General features: G+C 33.8%; 1 protein-coding gene across 2 annotated transcripts; it reads right to left on the minus strand.

The window, feature by feature from the left end:
• Window positions 1-862: 862 nt before the first annotated feature.
• On the minus strand, window positions 863-3,316 carry LOC104889009 (hypothetical protein). Of its 2 annotated transcripts, none has more exons than XM_010674135.4 (2): window positions 3,102-3,316; window positions 863-2,761 (listed from the first exon to the last, which is right to left on the minus strand). In XM_010674135.4, exon 2 carries the CDS (start codon window positions 2,656-2,658, stop codon window positions 1,039-1,041), a length of 1,620 nt encoding a protein of 539 aa, XP_010672437.2. In that variant the 5' UTR covers window positions 2,659-2,761; window positions 3,102-3,316; the 3' UTR covers window positions 863-1,038. The 2 variants fall into 2 exon arrangements, with proteins under 2 accessions (XP_010672437.2, XP_048497157.1); XM_048641200.2 differs by having other exon boundaries at window positions 3,076-3,316.
• Between the last annotated feature and the right edge of the window lie 10,104 nt (window positions 3,317-13,420).

Consider the following 13,420-nt stretch of genomic DNA (forward strand, 5'->3'; position numbering starts at 1 on the left):
AAATTAAAAAAGGCATGGGTGGAGGGAAGATTTAGGTGAGCAATAACTTACCAGTCATAGCTAATACAGACAAATAACAGAACGAGATTATACTGAATCTCTAAAAAATTAAGCAGGTAATTCTAGGCTTTCTAGTTTACTCCTCCACTTGCAGCATCCATTCCAAAACCACCACAATTTCCTAAGCACTCTCGATTATGAAGCATCGGCCATTTCTAGTTGAATATTGGTTTCATATACTGCTACAATATAAACAAAGAGAACTGTATCTCAAATGTTAGCCCAGATTGGCATAGCATCACAATGGATGCTTTACCACAGTTTAGGATGAAATCGGAAAGCTGCCCACCATTATTTGCCAGCAACTAGCTTAAAGGTTCTGCTCAGAGGCGGCCCCCGAAATATAAGGGTCCGATTCTATTGATTGTCCGTCGAATGAAAAAAAAAAACCCTAAATCTATTACAAATATAAAGAGATTAATTTCTATTTGGTGTTTTTCTTCTTCTTCTCCTATTCTCCAAAATGCCTCATTTATGACTCTTCCATCTCTTCTATTCACCAAAAAATTTAATCTTTATAATTTATTTTAACACGGGCCCCTAATTTTATGAGACGGCCCTGCTTTCTGCTATTGCAATTCATCAATCTTCATCAATGACTAACCCCCATGTGACGAGACTGAACACTCTGTTAGTCTGTTAAATACAGCTTAGAATAACAAAATATTGCACACCAAAAGTAATATAACTACAGATAACATTCCAAATTTCCAACAATCCCAAGTACCATGGATTTATGAGTATGTCGTGGCGTACTATGTAATCGCACTCTGATTCTCAAAACTTGCTTTGCAATGCAGTATGCTTGAAATATATGGTAATAGTAGACTCAAGAAAAGTGATAAATATGGAATACACATGAAGTAGCAGTTTGTCTTAAACACAAAATTGTGATCCCATTCCAAGCCCATATTGAAAATACATATTAATTACATGGGACACCTCACTGCATCTCTTCACAAATATGCAATGACCATGCTATTTGCCTTCTCTGTCAATCATTAAGGGAGATGGTGGTATCATGAGTTTGGACGTACCTTCCCTTGTCGAGTCTTCTTGCGTTCTTTCTGAACTGGTATTTGCTGTTTTACTCATGGAGCCATCAGAAGGAATCACCTGAGAGCTTGGAGACAGATCGTTGCCATTAGTCATTTCTCCATCTTCACAGGGCGATTCTGAGCACCCTAGCTCGCCATTTACACTGTCTTGTTTCCTACACAACTTATCTTGAGCAATATCATAGAAATTTGCTGTTCGCACTTCCTGAGCAAGTGAGCACCAACAACAGCAAAACCACAAAGCACAATCTGAAATAGCAGGATTGCCACAACAAGATGTATTCCTCGGTAAGTTAAACCTCTTCCTCATACGTATCCTCCAATAACCACCATAGAGTAAACCAAACCCACAAAGTAAGAATCCAGTAAGTCCTAAAGCCTGCCTAACACCGTCATTATCGACATTGAGGCCAGCCAAATTGAAAATCCAAAATGGGGCAGAACAAAACAAGATGAAAGTTGCAATGTGAACATACATGTTCCCAAATCCTAACCTCTCCATGTTCCATCCGAAAACACAGAAGCTGCAAAATAGTGATAGATAAGCTACAGAAATATCATCCCACAGATCAAAAATTCCACCTCTCCATATTGGTCGATTCTCAACAATCTTTCCATCTTCTCTCACCACAAAGGATAGCCTCTTCTCTAGAGAATTTGACCTTAAACCATTCATACTTTCACATGCCGCATTCATAGGAACTTGGGCTTCCTCATCATCAGGGAGATCATCTTCATATTCCTTTCCTAAGGGACTAAGAATTATGTAAATTCCTGCTATAGCTGGTGCAGCTATGGCAACTGAGATACAAATTGCAACTCCAAGTGGAGGCCTCTCGGATCGTTTGTATCCCACGTTAAGACCACAAAGGCTATACTGAGCAAAACAATTCAAATGAAGAAGCAGAATAACCACTAGCATATGTGCCCATTCATGGGGCTTGTAAGTACCATTCTTGCAGTAAATCTTTCTTAGCTTAGATATGTCTTGCGGATTCCACCTCAAGAGTAATGCTAAATGGTAAAATCTTTGAGGGTGTTGATACAAGCACATGAGAGTAAAAAGGGCATTGAGGATTTGATTATTTACTTCGAACCACGCATTTCTCTGAGACTTCTTAGGAAGAGCACTGTTTAGCATTCCAGTCATGACAAGAAACAAAATCGCCCCAGAAACAGCAACACAAGTAATCCAAACGAACAAAGCCAAGTTCATGGGGTTTCTAAACCACTCTTTGCAAGTTTTCTTTAGAGACTCCCAATTAATCTTATGTGCCAACCCACTTATTCGTTCTCGTAGCCTATGACTACTAGGAGAAGGTACAGCACGAGACGTCTCATCTCTACCTGCAGCAATCTCCCAGAATTTGCTTGATGGTCTACTTAAGAGGGCATATCTCTTATTTCTTGGAATTGCATCAATTTCAGTTTGCCCCTCCTTTGGAGGTGTTGAGCAATGAAGAGGGCTTCCACTCTTTAATTCAGGACTTTTAGCTCCTTCATTTTCCTCTTTGACAATAAAAACCTCATGTTTAGCCATTCTTAGATCAAAATTGAAGCTTTCTTTAGCTCAAATTGCTCAAATTGAGATTTTGTATCAACTAAACAATCATTACAACTTCCACATAGCGCTATTTCCAACCCTAAAAACAAAACCCATCAACAATTAATCACCAAAAATAGTGAATACCCGTCTGGGTAGAAAGCTCAAAATCAACCCAGAAACAGAAATACCCAGAATTCAATCAACAATATCTAAATCAACAAATCACTTCATCAACAGTAAATTTCATACAGCAAGTAACGCAAAACCAAATCTTGCCAATAGTGATATTAAAGTAGAACCAAATATCAAACTTTCTCAGGATTAGGAAAAAAAAAAAAGCACCAAAATTAACTTAACGTGCTAAATAATGGCAGATTATATTATATGGGGTAGAAGGAGATGAAAATGGACCTTAAAAAAATGTGAGGAGCGCATACCAGGTCGAACAGAATGATTGGGTAATGAAAACAGACTTGAAATTAGTCGCTCAACCAAAATCTCTTCTTACTCGCAAAAGTTTTTTCAACATTTTTTTAGTCAAATTATTGGAGTTTAAGGGTGACAGAAAGATATTTCTGAGTATAAATAATAAATAAAGAATTTTGTTTTTTAACAGAATAATAAAGAAAATAAATGAGATTAAATCGAGCATAATCCGATGTGTTGGATAATAATGGAGTATCTTTGGAGTTCCAACATGAGAGAAAATTAGAGGAAAGTGGGATTGGCCCACTTGAGTAGATTTCACCGACACCAATTGACCAATTGGCCTCAATGAAGCAAGGAATTTTATAGTTACTTTGTTTTTTTTATTACAATATTTGAGTTTTTAGGTTTGTATAAATATATTTTTATTGCTTATATGGATAAAAGCATATTTGACTATCTTATTATAAAAGGTTTTGTTTCGAAATGTGTTTTAAGAAAAAGTCGTCAAAAACTCTTTAAAGTAAGACTCACAAACTTAATTACATATTAGGAAATCATATGGACGACTTCATGACTTATCCAATGTAGATTTCTCAATCACGACTTTATAATTGGTCAATGAACCAAAGATAGAGTTCGAGGGTGAGGTACAAATATGATCGAAATCAAATCAGGTCGTTGTTGGCCTATACTTAATACGATTCATAGATCTATATTTATGCAATTAAATAACCAAGCAATACTTTCATGCACTCTATAAATGCAATTATGAAGGTCTCGACTCTCGAGACCATATAGAGCTACCTGGTCCCGAGCCACAACTTAGAAGGCGGCAAACTAAACGCATAGAATACATATGTCAAACGCTACAATAGGAAAAGTTAAAATAAAACCACCTCCTAAATTAAGCAACCATATTGGTTTAAAAAAACATTAATTTTAAAAAACTATTATCTACATAGTTGCGATGATGATATTACTAAGATAAATTTGTGGAGTAACAAAACATTTTTCAACACTATAATTTGGCATCTTCTAGTTTTTCTTTTAAATGATGTTCTTTTATTATAATTTGTATGTTTTTATATTATGTCTTTTATGTTTTAATGTATGTTCTTTTATGTTTAAATGTATGTTCTTTTATTTTTAATTATATGTTCTTTTTTATGGCTCATATTCTTTTTTATTTAAAGATGTTCTTTTTATCTACAAAGTATGTTCTTTAAATTTAAATTCTATATTCTTTTCATTATTGTCTGTGTTATAATCTTGAACAAATATATTCTTTTCTATTTAAATTATAGGTTCTTTAGAGTGTTCTTCAATGATGTTTGCCAAAACAAAAACTAATAAATAGTAGTTTATTTTTAAAAACAAAAAAAAAGAAGTTTAATGTGATGTTATCTTGGGAGTGATTTGCCGCAATTCGTGGTACTAGATTACCATTTTATTTTTTTATTTTTTTAATTTATTTCCTTTTCTTCAAGAGTGTGTTTGATATTTCACGCTATGCGTTTTGGAGCAAGACCACGTAGAGGAAGGTGGTCTCTAATCCACCATACACGCTTTGCTCTATAAATTGATCTATGTTGGTCTATTAAACAAGCAAAAGACTAATATTTCCTTATGTTATTTATGCAATCAAAATTACTAAAAATCTAACAGGTTATCCAAATTATTTGAATTTAGTACTAGAACATTTATTTAGGTCTTCATTAACAAAACTAAGCATATGAATGGTGATGCACAAATTATTAGAATAGGCGGCCTAATTTAAATATAAAATTAGATAAATTGAAGCTTATTTTCTCCTAACAAGCCCAATAGCCCATTACATCTCACTCTAAACCTAACATTATCCATAGACATCTCGCACCAACTTAGTCGTACCTTCCCTTCTCCTTCCGTTGTTTCCCTTTGAATCTCGAACTACAACAGACAATATTAAAAATGAACATGAGAGTCTTGCAAATCAATTTTATTAGTCACTAAATTGAATAAACTAGTCATTGAATGAATTAAAAATGTCAAACTCAATGGATTAAACTGATCATTAAATAGATTAATTTGTCACTTAATAAATTAAACTAGTCACCAAATATAGAAAGGTGATCCGATCTCTTTTTAATATTAGGTCTAGATTGTCGCATAATTTTAAATTAGAAGTAGGCGGTCTCTTACAAGACCAACTGCTGGTGATGAGCATTAAGCATATAAACATGCATATGAATATTATAATGTATAGAAATATAACAAAGAAATATTATAGACGTAGAATATACCAGAGCCAGAATCCTTTAAGATGCACATTATCAAAAGTAGATTGTTAGAATAATAAGAATTAAATTGGAATTTATCCTTAAGAATTATATATTTTGTCGTCTGGGTCTGGTATAAGCATCTGCAGAAGGAGAAATCTTAAAGCTTGAATTGAGATTGTATGGAAATATGTGATTATGTGTTTTGGAGAGCATTTGGATTAATTTTCCTAGTGGAAAGCGTATTCAAAATTCGTAGGAAAGTGTGCCAAAAAATCGTGTGAAAATGAGGTCTATTTATAGGGAAAACGAAAGAAACCAGATAAGATTAGAGGGCGTGCAGGCCTATTGCGCGACATGCATCAGTGTTGTGCGAAATGCATCTACTTCTACACTTTTGAATTTTGTTGATTGTATCGATGTTGTGCGTATAACACTTCGATAATTCTCTCTTTTCATAAATACCTTTTCAATATAAAACATAGGGAATTATCAAAGCATTATCGCCCGTGTGATAACGTATCGGCTTATTCAGAATTTTGCAGCGGAAAACATATAACCAAACTTCAAATTTTATTATAACAATTAAATAAGTAAATAAATACTTAAAACCAAACACTATATAAATGTCTACTCAAATCAAACTTATTATAATATGTTCCTACTAAGGCAGTAAATATGATAATAGATTACACAAGCTCTCTATTCCCAGATTCCCAATGATACAACATCTGCGAATCTGTAAATGCCAATGCTCTAAAGAATCTGCTCACCAAAATGGGTCATCACATGATCAATAAGGTAAAGCCATGATCAACAATCACAAACAAAGCACGTAATCAGCAAAGCTGAGTACTACATAGTATTAATAAACATTCCTAACATGATACTAGTAAATAACATGCAGGGATGAATAATAATATAACAATATAACATTCTGCAGATAACTTCTACTGAACTAAACTTTAAACATCTTTTTATTACTTTAATGGAATAGTTATTGGACTTGAGTTGTCTTATCTAAACTTGCCTTCACCTAGGAAGACGAAATACGTGCGCTACTTCGTATTTCAAAATGACCTGCGATATCGAGGAACCTTTGAAAAATAATAGGGATGGTGATCAATCCATCTCCCAGAAAAAGCCATGGGCTACCACCATGTACTCCAACTCCTAATGTCCAACTCTAGACGTGCACCACTCTAAAGTTTATGACTATCCAAGTTACACTTTACGTGGTTTACAATTTATTACTTGCCATGACACACACATAAGTAACACATAAACATCAAATCAAACATTCACAACTCAACTTATTTTTATCTTAGGATTTATTAAGTGATTGCACAACTTAACAATTCAAGATTACTTTTTTTAATCTCCATCTTTCTTATTTTGTTGAACCTAGCCAACAATCAATCTTACCTTTCAAAGACATAACTTATCAACTTACCAAATAAGGCCCGCATTCCTTATAAAGTAGTGAACATAATACCATAAGGGAACACATGAACAAACATAATTCAATCTCAATAATATATTAATTCCCCCATGTGAATTAATAGCTAAAGTTTCCATCTACATGCTTGCATCAATAAATCCATACAAACATGATAAACTTTACTCATAATCAAATCTCAATATCAACATGCTTGCGAACAGGCATAAAACATGTAAAATCCAATCATACTAGAAATCACATATGAACTTACAAAGTTCCTATAAATGATACTACAACTTTTCCTTCTTAAATCATGATACTATATCACATAGCACATAGGTATGTACGTACCTTGTGTAAACCAATTGATAGGGCACCTTTAATTCCTTAAAAGTCACCTACTGGATATTGTCCGTCTAAAATAATCAATATAAACTCAAATCAATACTCTAAATAAAATACAGCAACTTTAAAATATTTTAAATCCTCTTTAAAAATATTCAAAAGTTGTTTTTACTATTAAAACTTCAATTACTTTTAATATCTAGTAGTATTACCATCCTAGTAATTAGAATCCTTAAAACTCCATTATTAAAGCCTTTTCTAAAATTCCAGCAACTTATAAAATTATAAAGCTCTCTTTAAATATATATAAACATGCTTAAATTCATAATTTAAAACAATATCATAGTTTATAACATGATACTATGATTTTTCAATAATTAAAACTCTAAAAAATCTATGCTTTGATGATTAAAAACTCAATCTAAAAATAATCAACAAATCTGAAATTTTATTCTTTTAATACATAATATATATGAATCAAGATCATTTATTAAAACAGTACTTTAAAGTTAATAATCATGATTAGTATTAAAATAAAGCATAAAAACATGATCTTTAATGGAAACTTGAGGAAGAAGAAAAGAAATTAACCAACAACTCAAAGAATCAAGAAGAACAATGAAGGGCGCCGAAATCAAGGAGGCACGCAGCAGCAATGGCGCACAAAGATTGATGATTTTGAAGGTGTGGTGACGTTTCTTGTCGAAGAAGAAGAAAGAAACCTGAGAGAGAGAGAGAGAAGGAATTCACGTGGAAGAGGAAGAGTATAGGCTAGGGGCCGGTTGGTTATGTGTGAGGAGGGAGAAAAATAATCTTGTGTGGTAAAATAATTGGGTATTAAGGTATTTATATAGAGGCTGCTTAGGAAAAGGAGATTGGGTTCAAATAGAGTTTGATGATGAATAGGATAAATGAATTAGAATTCCTAACATCAATATAAGTCTTTTTCCTAATCTACTTAGAATTTTGGGTTCCTCAAGCCCATTTAAACTTCTTTTCCAAATCAAATTAGTATTTCAAACATTTTTCAAAAAATGCCTAAATAAAATATTTTTAACTTCTTTAAATCCTTAAAATAATTTCTTTGACTTTCAAAATAGTCAACCTTCTTTAAATAAATAAATCCTTTCAAACTAAGTTATGTTTAAATATAAATATACAAATACTAAAATATATTTATAAAATCCATAAAATTACGGGGGGTTACAGTGCGTGCGCAATGTTGGCGCGCCAAACACATTTAGATTCGCAAATCACTTATCTTAAAGAATAATACAAATTTGATTTTCATAATATCTTTTAGTTTAGAAAATATTTATCGAAAACACAATTATTAGGAACCATTAATATTAAAAACACAACAAGAATGGTAGGCTTTAGCGTCCGCTCAAATCGGACGGTAAAAACGCGGGATCGGACGCTAAATATATTAGCGTCCGCCAACGGTCGTTAAAGGTCTGATGCAAAACACCTGGTCGCTAATAACAAATTTAGCGTCCGAAATGCGGATGCTACATTTTAGCGACCGCTTTTTTAAATTTAACGTCTGCTGCTGAGCCTGACGCCAATTAGCGTCTGTTTGTGTGTCGGACGCTAGTTAGCGTCCGTTAAACCGGACACTAACTAGCGTCCGACACACAAACGGACGCTACTTGGCGTCGGTTGGGACAGACGCTATTTGGAGAAAACGGTCGCTAATTTCTCGACGTCTTGCATGGATCAACTTACTTTTGGCGGACGTTAACTTCATAAGCGGACGCTAATTTCCTTTTTTTTATATAACAATGCTAATTGTATTTGAATAGTTTTTAACCCGTTTCATTTTCCAACAAAATATCCTCAAGCTGTCCGCTAATGCGTCGAATTCTGCACTAATGACCTGTTTGCATTAAATAAAAATTCATAAATAGACTAATATAAATTCATACATACATAAACATAAGTTAACGGTTTATCCTAAATTATATGTTTTCACGTCCCGAAATATATACAAGATAGATAATGGGCGTGTTCGGCACAAGCTTTTTAAGTAGCTTTTAGTGTCTTGACTAGGTCAAAACACTAATTAGAAAAAATAAGAGTGTTTGGCAAGGTAGTGGTGTAAGTAGCTTTTAGTGGTATAAGTAGTGTTTCAGTAGTGTTTGTCAAAAGCTACAAATTGTAGCTTTTGGGCAGCTTTTAGTGGTGTATAAATTATATGTTAAAGTTTTATTTGAATTTTTAACTAGTTATTCTTAAACAGCTTCTTTTACCGAACATCAATATTTCACACCGCTACTTGGACAGCTAACATCTAACAGCTACACACCAACCACTAACAGCTACCAGCACAGCTAACAACTACTATCACAGCTAAAAGCTATCACCACAGCTACTGTTGCCGAACACGCCCAGTGTAAGCTACTGTATGAGCCTAAGTCGCACACGCATCACCACCGCTGGTGGCTGGGGGGGTCTCGGGGCCCGGTAGAGGGGAATGAACCACCACACTGGCTCATCATCTGGCTGTATGTCTCCATAGTCGCCCTCATCTATGCCAGGTACTCATAATGCACCCTGCGATCCTCCTCTCTCACCTTTTGCCTAGCGATGTGTTCCTCTTCTATCTCTTTCTGCATCCGCTCACGTTCCCTTTGCAACTCGGCTTTCTCTTCCTCAAACCTCGCAGACAACTGCGAAAACATGGAAGGAGTGCAACTGGAGGATGAACTACCTCCCCCCCTCAAAGACCTCTCAAAATAGAGGTCTGCACTCGTCCCCAAACCAGGTACCCACCCTTTCTTTCTGCCACCAACGGTCTCAAAGAAAATCTGGTTCGGGGCCTTGGTTTCACCTCTTTCTTCACATTCAACAAGATTTTTGTCATAACTTTCCTGCAAGAATGGATTAAGCAAGTCTAAGACACTTAACCATTGAAAATGAGAGAAACTAAGCAATTTTAAGCCCTTTTTGGGTTTCATGTTCCTATAATGCTACCTCTATGTCTATTTCAAGTTCTAATAACTCATGCAAGTCCTACAATACTCATTTAAGCTTTCTATTACTTGGTTGTATGATTATAAGCAAGTCTAAGACACTTAGCCATTGAAAATGAGAGAAACTAAGCCATTTTGAGCCCTTTTTTGGGTTTCATGTTCCTATAATCCTACCTCTATGTCTATTTCAAGTTCTAATGACTCATGCAAGTCCTATAATAATCATTTAAGCTTTATATTACTTGGTTGTATGATTATAAGCAAGTCTAAGACACTTAGCCATTGAAAATGAGAGAAACTAACACTATAAGGAAAAAGGTCTAAGGCAACGAGAGGAAAGCGTTGCAATACATAGTAAAAACGTTGCACGAAGCTTATGGCAACAGTTCCTAAGGTGTTGCAATAAGCGGCGTTGCCTTAGGTCTAAGGCAACAATTTTATTACTTATTGCAACGATTCAAATTAACTGTTGTCTTAGTAGTCTACTGCAACGGTTTTCTATGGCAACAATTATCCACCTATTGTAACAATTTTTGCACTAATCAAAAGTGGCCCTTTCTTGTTTTATGCAGCGTTTTCTTCAAACGAAAAGCCATACATGCTTTATCTATATTTGACCACTATCTTATTCTAGGAATGCAATAACATTGCTAATAATATTTATATAATAATTTAAAGCACTTAAAATTTTCTTTGTACACAGAAAATCCATAGAGAAGATCCATTATGAAAACATGATTTCATTATAGTATCAAAATGCTACATTCATTTGTCTCATAAGTACATAATATAATGAATGTTTCCACTATAAGCTAACATGATGCATCCATCAATGCTATATAAACCATTGTTGACAAAATACTTATCCCAAAATTGCAATACATGTCCCCAAGTCCTAAAGTGCACAAAAACTAAACATTGCAAAAATACCCAACTAATGTCATTTATACTTAGAATCCAAAAACTTGTTCATTCCGTCAAAAAAGCATGTAAATGAAGCAGGCAAGCAACTCCTTATATATTGTTATATGTGCTCCATCCTGCAAACAAGAAAGAACCCCATTATAAGATAGTACATTAGTTCAAAAACAAAATGAAATATTATAACATTCATGTAGAAAGAATATATCAACTTACTAAAATATTCGAGCTCGTAAAAGTTACCGATTTTCATAAAAATAGCAATATAAAACATGTGATTAGGAGAGATTTTTAGGAGTTTCAATTTATTTACGTTGAAGTAATGTAAAAGATTTATTACATTAAGTGTTTTTCAAGGTTTGGAAGAATTGTCCCCTTATGTGGGTGCACCTTTTGGAGCATCAATTGCTAGTTCTTACATGCATATATAGTAAGTAAACAAAGGTGTTAAATATGATAAAAGTTTATTTTTGTCAAGTCCAAGCTTACCCATTTGAGATAGACTTCCACTCTAATCCCTCACAAAAATGTGCAGGCATAGCCATCTCATACATGCTCTAATGATGTGTTTTCAACCAATAAATTATAAGATAAACTTCAGACTAGAAATGATAAAATTTGTATAAACAAATAGTAATTCTAGGGATTAGCGAAGCCTAACCCTTTACTTGAACACCCAAATATGAAATGAACTAGAGACAGAGTGATAAAATTTCAGTATTCCTCAGTACTCCTCATTTCAACTAATAACTAAAATCGAATTGTATATAATATTTTCATTTGATTATATATTTCACAAGTTGGTCATGAGGGCTATTCTTTAGGTTGTATCCTCTTTGAATTAATGTGTGTTCTTATGTACTGAGATGAAGTAAATTTTTAGCTTATATGTTTACAAAGGAGGCTACTAACCTCAACAGATTAATGGTCTCCTACTTCTGTTTGTCTTCACTGATGTTCCACACCATTGTTGGTACTTGATGCAATGGCTTTTGCAGTCACTGATGGTGTTAAACTAAGGCTTGGACCCTCTTTTTGGTGTAGTTGTGCAAGTACCATACCAACCACATCGATCGCCATTTTTTCCTTCTGAGCTTCTATGTTTTTTTCCAACTCCTTGAGTTTGGCAACTTGTGCGGCATGAGCTTCCTTTTCTTTAGCTAATTCTTCTTTTTTCGCAATTAAATCCTTTTGCACATCAGCTGTTATAACACTTTTTATGGACTCCATAACTTCCGTAGGCATAATTAATGACATACTAGGTCCTTTCTCGTTAAGTTTCTTACGTGAAACTCCTCTCCCAAGTAGTCGCACTCGTCCATTATGATTATCTTTCATGACTTCATCAAATGGATCAATTTGAGAATTATCACTATTATCCACTTGCAATGCTTCCAGTTCCCTCATTTTTTTCCTAAATTAATTAGAAATTTTAGTCAAAAGTGCATAGTGAATCAATACATCCATATACTTAATAAAAGAAAAAAAAGAACATACAATTTTCCTTTGTGTCTCATCTGCAGATGTATTGTAAGTTCTTCCTTCTTTCCGGCATCGCGTAATTTCAAACATCTTTAACTTAGAAACTACCTCTCCTTTTTCTAACTGAGAGATGATGTATACATAAAGCAGTATAAATGAATGTATTCATATCGTGTTATAATTTAGTCTATATAGGATAAAGTTCTCACCATCTTTTGATAAATACTTGCAAAACTCTTAGGACCAGCAGTGTGCATGTGGTTTAGTTCTTGACGATTTTCAAAATTTTGCAAGCTTGTTTTCTAATATAAGACGGAAGTCATTAAGCATGAAAACAAGGAATCAATAAATTCATATGCATATAATATTATTTGGCTATTTATATTTTATACCTTTGCTGCCTTTGTGCCCCAAAACGCCAGAAGTGTTTTAAAATGCACTTTCTTTGGACAATACTTTCATCTGTCCTTATTGTTAGAATATGCATAGTAATGCTCTCTTTTGTTCCGACATTTGAAACATCTCCAACAATCATCAATTGAAGAAAGTACATAATCTTTAGCTATTGGTGGAAGGATATACTTGCTCTATAAAAAATAAGAGGCTAGCATTTAGATATTCATCCAATTTTTATCCATCAACAAGTTCTTTCCACAAAGACACTGATATCAAGAGACAAAAAAAAAAATCATGAAGCTATTAGCATATAGAGTTCCACAAAGACAATGACTTTTGGACATGTTAGAATCTGGATGAAGATGTAAGCATTTAGAAATTATGACACAAAGAAAAGAAATTATGACATTAGTCACTATGCACTATAAAATCTTTGCGGCATCAATTATTTGATTAGATGTTTTAATTAGATATTGGTCCATTGACTTATAATTTCCACTGTCAATTAT

The sequence above is a fragment of the Beta vulgaris genome, chromosome 3, assembly GCF_026745355.1.
Source record: "Beta vulgaris subsp. vulgaris cultivar EL10 chromosome 3, EL10.2, whole genome shotgun sequence".
NCBI lineage: Eukaryota > Viridiplantae > Streptophyta > Magnoliopsida > Caryophyllales > Amaranthaceae > Beta > Beta vulgaris.